The 17,672-nt window shown below is 38.8% G+C and overlaps 1 protein-coding gene across 1 annotated transcript in view; it reads right to left on the bottom strand.

The window, feature by feature from the left end:
- Window positions 1-17,672, bottom strand: part of SCART1 (scavenger receptor family member expressed on T cells 1) — a 50,413-nt gene that overhangs the window by 20,825 nt on the left and 11,916 nt on the right. Inside the window, 6 exon segments of the mRNA XM_020994667.2 lie at window positions 34-68; window positions 70-343; window positions 7,167-7,472; window positions 13,758-14,072; window positions 15,729-16,025; window positions 16,836-17,156. Of these exon segments, the coding sequence (XP_020850326.1) occupies window positions 34-68; window positions 70-343; window positions 7,167-7,472; window positions 13,758-14,072; window positions 15,729-16,025; window positions 16,836-17,156 (1,548 nt within the window).

The raw sequence follows: 17,672 nt of genomic DNA, 5'->3' as shown, positions 1-17,672 counted from the left end.
GGAAAGATTCTGAAAGACTGGGCAGGTACTCACCTGAGCAGATGACACCAGCTTCCTGAGTGATCCCCCACTAGAGCCGAGGCAGACGTGGAGATGTTACACTGGCCCAGCTGGGTCTCATTGCCTATGCACTTCATCCTGCTCAAACCCACAGAGCCCACCCCTGGGCCTGAGGAAAGAGAGGTGTAGACTCTCTCTGCCTTTCCACATTGGAGCTGTCTACACAACACCTGGGCACCATTAAGGTCCCAAGCACTACCCAGCACTGGGCCCCAAACTCCATGCAGAAAAATCTCTGCTTTCCCATCACATCGGCTCTGTCCATCCTTCAAACGGAGAAAATCTAAGTTCAGGGACAGGGGAAAAAATGAAGCAAATATTTAAAAGAGTTTCCATCTGTTATTTGGGTTTGAGTGGAATGGAGACACACCCCTGGGAAATAAGAAGTAAATTAACCTCTTTTGAATGAAAGTACTGAGTCTGCCAAGGATCATGGGAGGTTTGGAGTAGAGAAGGTAGTAAATGAGAGCAAAATTAATTGGAGACAGAAGAGAAGAGACAAAGACCACACTGAAGGACAAGCGCCTTTGGATAATTTCTCCTTGTTGTGTTACTCATATAGTCACAGGCCATCCAGGGAGTCTTGACCTCAGTATCAATGAACTTAGTTAAACAAGGACTATGATAACCAAATGTAGCCAAGGTGGTAGAAAGAGCACTGGGGTGAGGGGTGAGGGCGGAGGCAGGGAGTGACATCCAGTCAAGATACCACCCCCCTCCCACATCCCTACTCCAGAAAAACCCTGAAATTCACATCAGACCGAATAATAATCAAGAAATTCTGGGAAAAACTAGAGTGATTTTTCCCACTCCATAACTATACAAGAGATCAGCCAGAAGCCCACAGAAAATAGGAAAAAGGGCTATCAAAAAGTCAATGCCAGCACACAGTATAACCTACAAATCCGACCAGAGATTGGCCAGGAACCTATGTAGCCTCCAAGGTTCTGTGTCCGGAAGTAAGAGTGGAAGGCTCCCCCTGAGAAAGTCCCAGGGTGGTCAGCCCCAAGGTAGGGACTGTGGAAGTCTCAGGGACAATCATTAGGTAAAAAATCAGCACATTACTGCAGGCCTCAGACCTAGACACCCAAGGCTCAAGGACTATGAGGTCACCAATACTCTGTCCTGAGACACCACAGAAAGTCCTGAAGATCTAGTGTTCTGAGTCTCAAAAATCCAAAAGGACTTGATTCCGGAAGATAGAGTTCAACACATGAACCCAGAGAAAGACTATCAGGACTGATCACCCCACCCAAAACACAGCAACACACAGAGCCTGAGCCTTGGCACAAAGCTCCAATTCAAGAAGCAAAGCTGGAGAGACAAATAAATCAAAGAAAATGCAAACCGGCACCAAATCTAGAGATCTTCAAAAAAAATAAAGTAACTACAAGCAGAAACTCAAAATAAATAACATTTTCCACAAAGATAGTACGATACCTAGAAGAAAAGAATTAAGAAATAAAAAATTAAATAAAGGGAGAATAAATAGCATATTAGAAAAAGAGGTAAACTTTACTCGAATAAAAACTAAAATAGACCAAACAGAAATCAATGACTTCATAAGACAGCACAAAAAAAAGAACAAAAAAAAATATTGAAAAATAGAAGAAGCTATAAATTATATGACATCACAACAACTGACATGGAAAAGGAAGTCAAGGAGAGATCATTTAATAATCACTGGACGTCCTCAATTTCTCAATGATTTTTTTAAAGGCTGGACTATATTTCAAGAAATCATACATAAAAACTGCCCAGATCTGTTAGAAGCAGTGGTTCTAAAGTAAAGTAAAGATGAAAAGAATGTAATAATCATCTGCTAAAAGAAACTCCCAAAGGAAAGATCTTGGGAATGCCATAGCCAAAATCCAGAGCTCCTACCAAAACACACACACACACACACACACACACACACACACACACACACACACACACACACTAAGTAACCAGAAAGAAGTGATTCATGTACCAAAGAACTATGGTCAAGATTATACAAGACTTGGCAGCTATAAATGACATGTAGACTTGAAATACAATATTACAAAAGAGATAGACTTACAATCAAGAATAACTTACCCTCTAAAGTTAAATAGAACCATACAGGGAGGAAATGATGGATCTTTAATGGAATAGAGGATTTACAAATACTTCTGATACAAAGACCAGAGCTGAGTAGCAACTTTAAAATATAAACACAAGAGTTGAGAAAAACCTAAAAAAGTAAATATATCTGAGTAATTGGAAAGAGCCTTATAATGACATGATTCTAACATTCTACTAAGGAGAGAAAAAACAAGCAACCAGAATCTAAGGGAATAACTTAGATTAACTCAGACAACTTGGAAACAGCTGAACAAATTGTGGGATACAAATGTAGTGGAATTAAGTAGAGGACAAAAGAAAATATTTTATAGATTCCCAGATGGTATGAACTAGATTCCTAATAGTGCTTAGCTCTGAACTACATAACATTTTTTTAACAATGTCTTGAATAAAAGCATAGGTGGCATGGTTATTAACGTTATGCACAACACAAAACTGGAAGGAGAAGATAATGAAATGTAAGAGGGAGTGAGGAACTTGTGAGGCCAGAATATTGGACCAAATCCAATGAGATGAAATTTAAGATGTGTAAGGTATTTTTATTTCTAATTTCATCATGAATTTAATAATCTACAAAAGCTCAAATATTTTAATATGCAAAGAACAAGAGTATTGTCTATTAAACTAGAATTCTGTTACATAGTTTTAGGGGGGTTTAGTTCATATTAAATTTAATGGGACAAAAAAGAAATTCTCTTATCTGTGTCTCCTTCTGAAGTTGTTTTTGGTTCCTTCTGACACATGTGAAGAATTACACCTGGGTTCAAAAACTTCATCCCACAAATACAAGAGTGAGGAGGAATTATTGCAAAGAAGTTGACAAAAACTGCTGGGAAAGCTAGAAAATTGTATGACAGAAACTAGGTATAGAACAACCTTTCACACCATGTACCAAGATAAGGTCAAAATGGGTACACGATTTACACATAAAGGGTGATACTGTAACCAAATTAAGAGAGCATGGAATAGTTTATCTGTCAGATTTATGAATAAGGGGAAAATTTAGGACCAAAGAAGACATAGAGAGCATTACAAAATGTAAAATAGATCAATTTGATAACATAAAATTAAAACGTTTTTGCACAAACAAAACCAATGCAACCAAAATTACAAGGAAAGCAGAAAACTGGGTAGGGGGAAAATTTGCAACAAGTATCTCTGACAAAGGCCTCATTTCTCAAATATATAGAGAGTTAAGTCAAATTCACAAAAATACAAGTTATTCCCCAATTGATAAATGGTCAAAGGATATGAACAGCAGTTTTCAGAAATTGATCTATAGTCATATGAAAAAAGGGTCTAAATCACTATTGATCAGAGAAATGTAAATTAAAACAATTCTGAGGTACCACCTCACACTTATCAAAATGGCTAATATGATAAAAAAAAATTAAATGTTGGATACTGGAGGGGATGTGGGAAAACTGGGACACTAATGCACTGTTGGTAGAGTTGTGGAATGATCCAACCATTCTGGAGAGCAATTTGGAACTATGCCTAAAGGGCTATAAAACTGTGTGTACCCTTTTGACCCAGCAATAGCACTGCTAGGCCTATATCCCAAAGAGATCCAAAAAAGGGGGAAGGACCTATCTGTACAAAAATATTATAGCAGCTCTTTTCATGGTGGCTAAGAATTGGAAATCAAAGGGATGTCCATCAGTTGGGGAATGGCTAACCAAGCTGTGGTATGTGATTGCAATGGAATATTATTGTGCTATAAGAAATGACAAGCAGGGTGATTTCAGAAAAACCTGGAAAGACTGACATGAACTGATACATAGGGAACTGAACAGAACCAGCAGAATGTTGTATACAGTAACAGCAATGTTGTAAGATGAAGAATGATGAATGACTGAGCTATTCTCAGCAATACATTGATCCAAGACAATCCCAAAGGATTGATGATGAAGCACACTATCCACCTCCAGAGGAACAACTGATGTTGACTGAATACAGACTGAAGCAGGCTATTTTCACTTTCTTTCATATTTTCTTTGAGTCTTCTTGCACAAAATGACTAATATGGAAATGTTTTACACCATTGCACATCTGTTACCTATATCTGATTGCTTTCTATCTCAGGGAGGGGGGGAGGGGAGGGGAAGGAAGGAGGGATACAATTTATAATTCAAAACTGTAAATAAAATGTTAAGAAATTGGGGAGGAAAGAACATGAGAGTCTATGTAAATCAGAAACTCAAAATAACTCAACAACATAATTGGACAGCCAAATTTTTTTAAGCCATAACCTTGGGCTGCATTCAGAGAGGCCTCCAGGAATAAGGAAATCATAATCCCACTGTACTCAGCCATTATCCCCTATGTCTGGATGTTCAGTTCTGGGTGACACCTTTTAGAAAGAACATGGACAAGCTGATGAGCCTAAAGAGAAGGATGAACAGGATGGCAAAGATACTAGAATCCATACCATACGAGGCTCAGTTGAAGAAGTTAAAGAAAGATGGTTAGCCTGCAGAAAGGAAGGCTCAAGGGAGACATGGCAGTAATTTTCAATTATTTAAAAGCTGTCTTATGGGAAAAGGCTCTGGATTCCTCTTTTTCAGTTAACAAGCATTTATTAAGGGCTGACTATGTTTATTATTTATTTATTATTTATTAGCCAGGCACTGTGCCAAGTGCTGAGGATATAAAAAGGGTGGAAAACAGTCTCTGCCAGCAAGAAGGTCATATTCTAATAGGGAAATATATAGTATATGTAAATATATTTGTATACATTTATGAATGTGTAGGTATATATACATTATATATATATGTACAATATGTATGTATGTATATGTGTATATTACCTCCTATTAACACGTATGTTTCCTGTTGGTACCTAGTGTTTTTACAAGTCGACTCCCCCTCTTTGAGGTGCCAGAGGGTAGAACTAGGAGCACTGGTGAGGGAATTATGGGTACAAATTTAAAAGAGAAGAAAAGGCTTCCTAATAATTAGAACTATCCCTAAAGGGATGGGCTTTCCTGTGAGGTAGTATGTCCTTCCTCCCATCTCCCACTAGAGATATACAAACAGAGGTTTATTGTAGCTAAGCTATAATGTTTGTCTAGTATGTTTTAGATGAGATGGCCACTGAGATGGTCCTTCCAACTCTTTTTTTTTTTTGCTTTTCTTTTTTAATGTATTTATCATGCCAACTTTTTTTTTACTTTTTAAACTAATTTACTTATTTTTAGTTTTCAAAATTTACTTCCATAAGCTTTTGAGTTTTAAATTTTCTCCACCTCCCTCATCTCCCCGCTCCCCAAGATGGCATGCAATCTTATATAGGCTCTACATATACATTGTTATAAACATATTTTCAAATTAGTCATGTTATAAAGAAGAATTAGAACAAATGGGAGGAACCACAAGAAAGAAGAAACAGAGAGAGAGAGATTGCAAATAGAATGCTTCAGTCTGCATTCAGACTTCAAAGTTCTTTCTCTGGATGTGGACAGCATTTTCCATCACGAATGCGGTTTGATTGGGGCAGGAATCCACTCCTATGTTCCTGGTAATCTGATCCCACTCCATGAATCCTTGTGACTCATCCTCCCTATCCTATCCACATTATGATTTGAATCCAATGATCCAGCTCCAAGGATTGGGATCCAGTAAGCCCTCTCCAATCCAAATCTTTATAACCAGCAAAACCAAAAAAGAGGAGGTAAAATGTTAGACACTGTAATCAAAAAAAGTTTTCTGGGGAATGATGAGTTATGTCTGTCATCAATTTAATAGATGTACATCAATAACAATCAATTCCCCAAAACAAGCTTTTGAATGGTGAAGTTCAGATAAATTTTAGAAACTAAATTATCATAGATTCTAATTGGAAGGAGCATTGTATATTTACAGGTCAACTGATAATGCCAACATTTGTTACTGTACAGTGTATTACAGGTTTTGTGGCTGCAAAAAGTTATGTAGTTGAAAAAGTTTACTGCTATAGCTACCCACCTAGTTCTAAACTAAAGCTAGTGCTCCCATCTGCAATTTAATTTGTAAATTAAAATAAATTCTCTTTTTTAAAACATATCTGGGGAAGGTGAGGTGAGACTTAAGATTTTGGAGTTGTCTTAGATCCTTGTATTACTGAGAAAAGCTAAGTCTATAAAAGTCAGTCATCACACAATGTGGATATTACTAAGTACAATGTTCTCCTGGTTCTACTTACTTCACTCAGCATCAATTCATATAAGCCCTTCCAGGTTTTTCTGAAGTCTGCTTGATCATCATTTCTTATAGTACAATAGTATTCCATTACATTCATATACCAAAATTTGTTTAGCTATTCCCCAATTGATGGGCATCCCCTCAATTTCCAATTCTTGGCCACCACAAAAAGAGTTGCTGTAAATATTTTTGTACATATGAGTCCTTTTCCTGTTTTTATGATCTCTTTGGGATATAGATCTATAAGTAGTAATGCTGGGTCAAAGGGTATGCATATTTTTATAGCCCGTTGGGAATAGTTCCAAATTGCTCTCCAGAATGGTTGGATCAGTTCACAACTCCACCAATAATGCATTAGTGTTCCCATTTTCCTACATCTTCTCCAGTATTTACAATTTTTCTGTTTTGTCATATTAGCCAATCTGATAGGTGTGATGTGGTACCTAAGAGTTGTTTTGATTTGCATTTCTCTACTCAATAGTGATTTAGAGCATTTTTTTCTTATGATTATAGATAGCTTTAATTCCTTCATCTGAAAACTGCCTATTCATGTCCTTTGACCATTTATCAATTGAGGAATGACCTTCCAACTCTTAATCTCTTTGACTAGGGAAGATTTGCCCATGGTCACACAGGTAATAAAGTCAACATTCAGACCTTATTTTCTGACTTCAAATCCAATGCTCTTTGGACCACACCTCACTATCCCTTCACTATCCTATGGAAGCCAGTTTGCTGATCTCATCTGTAAGAAGCTTCGCCAATTTCCCCTATCAGTAATTCCATCTGTCTGTCTCTGTCTCTGTATTGGTACTCACCTGAGCAGATGGCCCCAGCCACATTCCCCAGGGCACACTTGGATGCCCCCAGTGTGCTCACTGGGCAGTTCCATAAGTGGGGCTCTGTCCCTATGCAATGAAATTCATCAGGCAAAATCAAACCATCTCCTTCCCCAAAGTAGCCTCCTCCTGGGGCTGCTATGGCATGGCCGCAATCCAGTTGATGGCAGAGGACATTGGCATCTGGCAAATCCCAATGAGTGGCACAGAGAGGAGCCCAGGACCCAAGTGTCTGGAGTTCCACTCTTCCTGAACATCTGTTGCTGCCATTCACCAGCCTGTATTCTGGGGAAACAAAAAAATGGGGATTCTCATGAGGGGATCCTGGCCAAAATTGATAAGAGATGCCGACAGCTGATTGAACTTCAGCAAAAGATTACATTTCTGATATGGGGAAGTATCAATACCTACTAACCACAGAAAACGTGCCAGATCAACACTAAGCAAAATAGTATAGATGTATTCGCTGTCCTTTAGGTTTATAACCCAAAGGCAGTAGACATTGAATATTGTGAAAAATGATTTCTCTGGGTAATTTGTGTCTGGGAGACTCAGAGTTCCAACTCCCCTCACCAGACTTCTGTCCAAAGTTCTTCAGAAGCACATTACAGATAATGAGACTGCATTGAATCTTCTTATCTTGGTCAAACTTCAACCCAGGTGTGAATTGATTTTATCCTACTCAGGTTTAGATGGAGACAGATTTGCAAGACTGAGGGGGGTGTTTCCTTTGATGGTGGATGATATCGGTCCCTGTGGACTAAGTGACATAAGTCATATACCCAACGCCTTAATATAATTGCAGACCAATCATGGTTGATTGGCATCCCTTGGGAACACCTAGTCTTCCAAAAGTATATGACCCTGTACTCCCAAATCTCAAATTGAGCCAGTTCTAAACTGGCCCCCTGTGGACACATGTACCCTAATCTTGTTTGTCTCTTTCTTAAAACAGACTTGGTAATAGATTGGGGTTCATGTTAATGGTGTCATGACTTGGATTTGGACTAGGATTTTGGGGGTACACTTTTTTTTTACCCCAACAGAGCTGGGACTGGGTATCCACATGACTTTCTCTGAAGTCCCAGCCCTGAAGTGTGGGTAAGTCTTATCCCCAAAAATCCCCGCTCCTTATCTATTATACTTCTCATTTTAGGTTGCAGTCCATTTTCTTTTTCCTCCAAGTGACTCTAGGGGAAGAGATCTAGACAGGTCTCCTGTAAGGATATCCTTTGTAATTGGCTAGGAGTCAATCAGAGTAAATTGGCATGTGATAACTGAATTTCGACCAGCAAATTGTATCATAATCCAAACTGATTGCTTTTAGAAGGATGTGGAACTAAAGGATAACTCATGATCATTCTACTACTAAGAATCAAAGACAAAACTTGAGACCAGGTCTTCCTGACTCCAAGGCTGCTTCTCATTTGCTGCCTCTTGTTAGATTCTGTAGTCTGTACTATGGGAGTGTGAGAAACGAATATTTATCTTTTGTATTTAATAACTAATTATTGAATAAGGACCAAGACTTTTCCCTTTTCTACTTCCTTGTTCAGAAACTAACCATGTGGGAAATTTCTCTTAAAAGATTTACCCAGGCCAAGATCTAATCAGACAGTAAAAGAAATTTTAAGTTTGGGCTAATGTGCGTATTCCTGATCACTGTGTTTGCTCAGAAGGTCTGGGGAAGTGTTGATTCTCCCTTTTGTCAAGAATGGTGATAGGGAAATTGATGTCTCTTTGACCAAGATTTGATCAAGTCACATACCCCATGATAATTATTTAAGATCAATTGAGCCTCAATAAGAGTCAAAAACCTGAATTAATCTTTTCTCTCTGAGTGAACTAAAAATGCCCCTTCCGGTGTTGGCAACTACAGGACCAGATGAAACTGACCATTCTTCCTGTTTGTGATCACTAAGGACAGGATACTTGAGAGCAAACACTCTCTTAAATAGTGGGACTTTTCTTATCTTGGTATCCTATGGACGTATATTATGTAGAGGAAACACAGATATCCTGGATCTATAATTTCAATTGACACTTTGATATTCTCCTATTTTATTGTATTTACAACTTATTCAACTAAAAAACTTCCCTTACCATGCTATATGTTTAAAAACATATGGAGGCTATATTTTTTGAGTAACACGGACATTTTGAGTCAAGGTTTAAATGTCCTCCTAAAATTGCTTGATTCAGTCAGAGTTAAAGCTCTGGTTCCATGTACATGTCACTAACTTAAGGGAATAAACAATACAGATTTACTCATCACCTAGCTTGCTGTCTCTTTAACCAACTTTCAGGTTGACAGTAATGGTGCCACGACTAGATGGCACCGAAGGAGCAGGTGAAAACAACCCCAAGTGGCTTGGGAGCCTTGGGATCCATTTTTCTTGGAGTTTTAACTTTGATGGGGTGGGTAAGTTGTTCTATCCCCAGCTTCCAAGGACCTCCCACTAGTTTGGTTGAAGTCCAAAAAAAATTCCACTTAAGCTAGCTCAGGGGTTGGGGATCAAGTCAAAGTTCAGGAACTCAGGTTACTGTATCATTTAGGTCCACTCTGGTAAGGATCGATCTAGAGAAATTGGCTATGGGTCAGTCAGAAACTAAAACTAGAAATCTGGCTAACAAGATCGCTGCCTCTTGTATGTCAAGCCATTGCCAATCTGGTGATCACAAATACTGCCAGCACTAATATCAGTTAACTAAAGATAACCCCAAATTACATTGGCCACAATAGGGGTTCTTTTGACCTGTCAAAGTTACTTTATCTTAAAACCAAATTAAATTTAAAGGCTAACAAAACATCTGGCCAGGAGTGGGAGTGTTTTCATTGTTGGGTTGCTGAGATGGCTGAGGGAAAAGGAAAAGCAGAAGCCTCTTCCCTTAAGGCTCACAAAGTCACTTCAGCACTCTTTCCCAGGCTCTGAATAATCCCTTTCCCCTTTCCCTTTCCCTTTCCCTTAAAGGCTATGGTCCTGACAGAGACTCAAATCCCCAAACTTAACTTCATTGGGACTTGCCCCTTTAAATGTCCAACCTCAGGGGCACTTGGAGGAAGGCTCACAAGATCCAGTTGCACTATCAGGTCTTGGATCCTTGCAAAATTCCCCATCCTCCCTTCCTCAGAATAATAATAAACGGCCAATTTGTGCTGGAGGTTTTCTAACAAGCCTCTAATTCCCTCTCTGTCATTAAGTGCACACTATATTTCTATTATATTTGTCCTGTCAATTTGCCTGTCAGTGTATGTCTCTGTATCTGTATCATATGTGTTGTATCTTGTAAGATTTTAAATGCAGCCAGAGACTTCTAAGGGCTGAAGCTAGGAAAACAACAAACCTGTAAGACTTCTTTCCTTGTGGTTCCAGGCCTGGCCAGCCTAGACCTACAATGAAAAGTTAGATACAGCTAAAGACACCTTAGCAGATTCTGCAGATTTTGAGATTAATCATTAAGAAGTTTGGAAACTGATTATTTAGGCATTGTTGGAGAAAACTCCTGAGACTGGGGGTAATTCCAGGAGTTCACCCTCTGCTAAAATACCTCCTCCCAATCTCGATTCCTCATTCTCCACTACCTCCCCAGAAAAGTATCTCAATATGGTGATTGTAAAAGAGAAGAGAATTCTGAAGAATTGTAGGAAAAACTTAAATCAGCCTTCCCCATCTGGCAAAAGGAGGGGAAGGACAGCAGTGGCTCTAATGTCCCTGTGCCCCTGGGCACCTTGCAGCGCACCCCTCCAGGCAAGGCCTGGGAGTAACATCCAGGTTCAATACATTCCGCCCACCCAGGCCCAGCAGATGCAAAAGGCACCAGCCTCAGTAAATTCTGCAGCTGTGGGGAGGGGAGATGTGGACAGGTCAGAATTACAATGAGATTCCCTAAGCCCTGACACCAAGAATTACCACCACTGGGAAGGCCCTGGCATCAGCCACCCAAACCCCTGGAAGGCCTGACAATAGCATTATGAGGTGAGAAGCCAACTTCTGCTCTTGGTAAACCCCATACTTCTCTGTTCCAGTTGCAGAAATGTGTCGATTTTGTTACTTCTGGCAAGCTATTTTATCTCCATTTGCCCTGCTTACAGATTTGTAAAGGGAAAAGTAATAATGGTTGCTGTTATGGGATAAAAATGATGTAATGATTGTAAAGTGCTTAAAACACTGGCAGATGTTAGATGACATTATTATCTCTCTAACTTAATGTAATTGTCCCATATCTGATAACTTTGAAATGGTTTTTAAATACCAAAAGTAATAAGATCAATAATTTCTGTATGTGATAATCTGGAAATGCAATTTATGTCATCTGAAATTTATTTTTTGTGTTATTATATTTCAAATTGTATTGTATTTCTAAAACTTGCTTAGTTTTAAAATTTGAGAGATCATTGTGAGGTAGAAATGGTGCATATGGATTGGTCTTTTAAAGGATGTGATAAAAATGAGATAATTTGGAAACTGTTAATATTTAATGAGGTATATTTGGTTATAAGCAAGTAATAATAATACTGATATTTACTATTATAGTAGATTTTTCATTTGAAATCTTGACTATTATAAAAATATATGGTGGTTTAAAGTTATAGTTTCAACATATTAATGATGACATTCTCTGTGTAAAGTGATTTGGAAGTACATCCATCTAAATTGATAATTTGTTGTTTCAAAATTTATTACTGTTGTGGAAGTAATGCTTGTTCATATTGTGTGTCCTGAGGTACAAACATATTTTATCAGGAACAACTTATTGATATGCACTGTTTTGGAATTAATTAGGTATTCTCCCATATATCAGGGCCTCAATTAGAAAAAAAAAATGTGTGAATTTATGAATAATCATCTTTTCCTTTAAAGTGCTAAAAGTATTGAGTATTAGAAATTAAAATGTTACCATTAATGATTATGAATCTAGATATGATTTGCTCATCCAGCTAATTAAGGTCACCTGATAGTAATTAATTGGTTCTGTTTCAAGCTTTAAATACATGATAATTACTTATGGCGCAGTTATATTTCTGAATTTTCTTATATGGTGTAATCTGGTAAACAAATTGTATCAGCTATGTTGTTGAAAAAGCAATTTATCTTATGATCTAGAGATGTTAGATCAAGAGTAGTTACCCCCTCCAAAAAAAAAAAATAAGGGAGAATAAATGGGTTAGAATAAACTTCCAAGTTTTGTCTGTATGTAAGAGGAAATTTCACCTAAAATTCTTATCAATTCTGTGCAAAAAGTTTACTGTGTTGTGGAATTTTGGAGTAAATGAGAATCCTTGGGAAAAAATATAGGGGTGTGATTTTCAAGCCTGAAAGATACTGAGTAAATTTTTTTAAAAGCTCGATAATATTTTTAATTGTGAAGGCTAATTTAATTGGTTATGTTCTTCATGCCTTATAATGATTAGACAAAGTAATAAGACAAAGATGTAATACAACAGATGTCTAATTAAAAAGGATAACAAATTTTGAGAAAAGTGACAGGATTAGACTGATTCCTTTAAGAATTATATACATATGTATATGATTGGCTTCCAAAATGTATCTACCATGGAAATCCAAGCTTTAAGCATGTTTTGGTAATAAGATCTCAAATTTGGATTTTTACAAAAATTGTATAGGATAGTGGAGGCTGTATTTTTTGAGTAAAACAGACATCCTGAGTTGGGGTTTAAATGTCCTCCTAAAATTGCTTGATTCAGTCAGAGTTAAAGCTCTGGCTCCATGTACATGTCACTAACTTAAGGGAATAAACAATATGGATCTACTTATCACCTAGCTTGTTGTCTCTTTAATCAACTTTCAGGTCGACACCCAAGACCCTCAAATTTAATATAATCCACCTCCCATTGAGTTAACCAGAGTTGATTCATACCCCCTCATGGACATGTATTCTTTGAGGGGCATATAAAGTGTGAGCCCACTCCCATGAGGGGTCTTTGATCTAAGACAGCCAAATGACCATTCTTTTATCAATAAACATGCTAACCTTGTTAGTAAAATGATTAAATTACCTAGAAACTATGTCTCTCAAACCTTTTTTAATTGCCACAGTTGAGACAGCAGGAGATAATGTTACCCTTGCCAATCCTCAGTACCTAGTACAAAGCCTTACACAGAGCCCATGTTCAAAAATTAATAATAACGTTTATATAGTGCTTACATAATTTAGTTTTTATAGTTAGCATTTATATAGTGTTTGAAGGTTTGCAAGGCACTTTCCATCTGTTATCTCATTTGATCTTAATAAGAATACTGGAAGGTATGTGCTATTATCATCTTCATTTTACAGATGAGGTAACTAGGGCTATTACAGGGAAGTGACTTCCCTACAGTTGCATAGGTAGTAAGTGTCCTGAGGCAGGATTTGAACTGGGGTCTTTCAGACTCTGAATGCTACACACTGTCCACTATACTGCCCAGCCTCAGTTAAGCCACATGCAAGAGAAGTTCATGGAGAGGACAAAATGCAGATACAACCCTAGAACAATACAAACACAGAGGCCAGTCAATGCATAAAGACACAGTATAAACAGACATGAAGCAGGTTTTTCTGCCACCTCACCTGAGCACCTGATCCCAGCATCCTGACTGTGTACGCACAACTCCTTCTGCTGCAACTTTCGAGGACAATGAAACAGCAGGGATTCATTCCCTATGCACTGGAAGACTTCCCTCCATGTCGGGCCAGAGCCCTCTCCAAAGTGTGCTCCTCCTGGGATAGAAGCGGCTACTCCACACTTTAATTCCCGGCAGACCACGTGGGCTGTTTGAAGGTCAAGATCCGAGTCGCAGACTGTACCCCATTTCAGGCCTCGTCTCACCTCCAAGCGCCCCGCACAGGGATGTTCACCTCCAACGAGCCGGACTTCTGTGTGTTCTGGGCAGAGAAGCAGCCCATTCATAAGGAAACCAACCTGCCTCGTAGTTATTTCTAAGTGGCGTTTCCCTTTCCCAGCTATGCACTGTCTAGGAGCCATATCTGGGCTGCTAGGTGGTGAAGTGAATAAGAATGCTAGATCTGGTATCGGGAAGACCAGTTCGAATCTGGTTTCATACACCAATTGGTTGTGTGACCTTAGGCAAGTCACTTAACCTTTATTTGCCTTAGTTTCCTCAATAGTAAAATGAGGATAACAGCTACTATCTGGCAGAGTTATTGTGAGGAGCAAACGAGACACTTGTTTAAAAAAAAAAAAGAAGGCCTTAGCATAGTGCCTGGCACATAGGAGCTGCTATAGAAATGCTTCTTGTCCTCTCTCTTTGATTCAATGAACAAGTATTTATTAAGCACCTGATAAGTACAAGGCACTGTGCTGTCATTCAGCATTATATACTCTAAAAGGACAACAAAGCTTCTACTCAAAGTATAAATGAAAACAGAATGAAAAAGGGGGAAAGGTGGCATGCTAAGTGCCTCAGGAACATGGGAGGAAGACAGAATTACTTTAATCTTTGCCGTACCTTCTTAACAAATTGGAACAATTTAGAGAAAGGTGACAAAAATGGTGAGAGAACCAGAAACTTCTATGGTTTGAATATATGGGGACTACTTGAAGGAAATAGGGACCCCAGTCCTGTGGGAGATAAGTCATCTTCCATATTTGAAAAGCAGTGGAGAAAAAAGATTCGCCTTCTTCTGGGTCCCAGGCAGCAGAATGAAGGTCGAGGAGGGGAAGATGCAGAGAATAGATCTCAGCTGGATGTAAAGAGAAAAGTACCTAACAATCAGAACTGTGCAAAAGTAGGTTAGGATCAAGTTCATCTGATCTTGGCAACTTGAACTTGCCAAACACAGCTAATTTGCCTTTGTTGATCAGAATTGGATCCATAATAGCCATTTCCTTTGTCATTGTCTCCATCTTTGAAGAACTAAATAACTGTATCATTAAGGCAAATAGAAATGTATCCGTTAATCTGCCTTAAGAAGAGAGAAAGTTCGAACAGATTGTGGAAATAAAAGTGGTCTTTCATTAATATATATATATATATATGTTATATATATTTCGTTAATATATATATGTTATTAATATACACACATATGTGTGTGTATCTCATGTCTCTGTGTACCAAGTACATGACCTGTTTCCTAAAGTCCTCATCTATTTCCACTTTCTGTCCAGGTGGTCTGCAGTGCACAATGTCACTTTCCTATCTTCCCTCCATTGATTCTCACCCAAATATGTCATCATGCTTCTCTTGATTAGGTTCACAGATTTCCTAACAGGGCAGTCATCTTCACTTTTGTCTTGTCACTGGACTTAATGACTCTGGAGGAGACAGTGAGGCTGCCTCACTTAAATCCAATCCACCCACAAGTCAAGATATCACCCTCATGATGTCATCGGTCCTCTTCAAGAACAAAGGACGAACAACAAGATTTCTTAACATGAGTATATAATCTTAATATAAAAGGCTATTCTATTTTTCCTTGCCTTTTATTTATTCAGTTCTTAAATGGCATATGCTGCTAGAACCATATTTCATAATGGGAGGAGAGGAAAAACAATCACTGAGAATAAGCAGTTGAACTTACCGGCACAGATCACTTCAGCATCCAGCTGGAGCTGGCAGCCACTCCGGAACTTATTGTTCAACCTACAATTTCGAATTGTTGGCTCCGTCCCATTACAAGTCATGTATTTCTGGGTTTCACCCAAAACTTCTCTAGGAGCTTGAACAGCTGGGCCACATTTCAGCTCCTGGCAAAATACAGTTGCCTCTTCCATGTGGAGGCCACACAATCTATCTAAGTCCTTCTCATTTCTTATCTCTGGAAGCCCAGCACAGGGACTGTTCCCCTTCAGCAGTCTGATTTCCCGAAAGGTTCCATCTGTAAAAGCACCAGTCCAGGTAAGAGAGAGCAGACAGCACAGAGCAACTGCCTAGTCTAAAACCATGTTCTCATGTGAATATTTTGGAGCTCTGCATTTATCTGTTTTGGTCAAATAAATATTAGGAACCCAGTTGTCACAGACCCTCTAATGCTAACATCTTGAACATCCAGCATGAGGTTACCATTGGAATATTGTTTACAAACTCTGAAGAGAACCTAGTTGAGTGGTGCAATGATGGCTCACTTTTAGGCAGTAGGTGGTGCTGGCATACCCCAAACAGCACTGTACAAATTGATTTATTACTGTGGTTTCTGCTTTTTTTTTTGGGGGGGGGGATGTGAAGAGTGAAAGGCCTCATGGTGAATTTCAGTTAGAATGGGGTTACTTGACTCATTTATTTGTTCATTACTTTCTTCATTTATTTATTCAACAAATATTTCTTCGGTACAAGGTTCTACCTCACATGACCTCTGCTTGTTCAACATTATGGTTTCTGAGCCTACTCTTTTCATGTCAGTTCTTACTCCTACTCTGATCTGCATTCACTGGGATCAAGGGAAGGGATGATTGAGTCCGATTAATGAGCAAATGGATCTAAGGGCTTTCAGTTTCTTTTTCTTTAGGATAGTCCCCACTGGATTTTCTCATGTGCTACAATGAAGTGGTAAAAATGGCTGAGTGATAGATGATAGATAGATACATAGATGCATAGATAGAAAGACAGATAACACAAGAACAACTAGCTTGATTTTTTTTTTACCCAAGGAGGTTTTCTTCTTACAAAAATGAATAACATGCTGACTTACTTGAACAAAGAGCTAGAACAACCCATTCATAGGAGCAATTTTTCTGACTCCATTCCCCAAGATCACAATCCCAGAGAGTTGATTCATTGCCTTTACAGGAAACTCCATGAAGCCATGGCTGGAGACTCTCCTCAGGCAAAGGAACATACTTGGGAGCACCAACTGCAGAGCCACAGCCCAGTTGCCGACAGATCACAGAGGCCTCCGCCAGAGTCCAGACTTCATTACACACAAAACCCCATGACTCTTGGTGCTTAACCAGCACGACTCCGTCACAGGGATTTGGCCTGAATGCCAGTTTCAATTCCACCACAGCTTCTCCTTTTGGAAATAAACAGACATTAATTAAAATAGAATATCCATAGCATGAAAAATCTGATGTAAAATCATCTTTTCTGGAATCTCCTCTTTCATATCACCAAGTGATAAAACTTCTATTAAAATAAGGCCATGTCCTCAGACCAGAATATGCTCTTCACGTGGTAAAGAGTGTGTGTTAAGGGCGGGGGGGGGGGGATATGAAAAAAGGAAAGAGAATTGAGCTTAGAGTCAGAAGACCAGGATTCTGTCACATATTAACTGTATAACCTAGAAGTCACAACTTCTCTAAACCTCAGTTACTGACGAGGAGGGACGATATGTTGGTTGGATTCGGGGTCACTGGGAAAAGAATTTCAGAGAGTAAATTCATCTCTTCGTCAGAGCAAGATTTATTATGCACAGCAGGGCGGGCTTAGTCGTTAAGGGACCTGCAGCATACAGAACTAAAAGAGGCATATTTATAAATGGATTTTGAGGAGTTTGCCTCGAGCTGATGGCACAGATCATGCAAATTCT

The sequence above is a fragment of the Phascolarctos cinereus genome, unplaced genomic scaffold, assembly GCF_003287225.1.
Source record: "Phascolarctos cinereus isolate Bilbo 61053 unplaced genomic scaffold, phaCin_HiC Scaffold_3;HRSCAF=262, whole genome shotgun sequence".
NCBI classification, from domain to species: domain Eukaryota; kingdom Metazoa; phylum Chordata; class Mammalia; order Diprotodontia; family Phascolarctidae; genus Phascolarctos; species Phascolarctos cinereus.
Note: the sequence above shows the minus strand (reverse complement) of the source record. Positions and strands in the feature narration are given on the sequence as shown.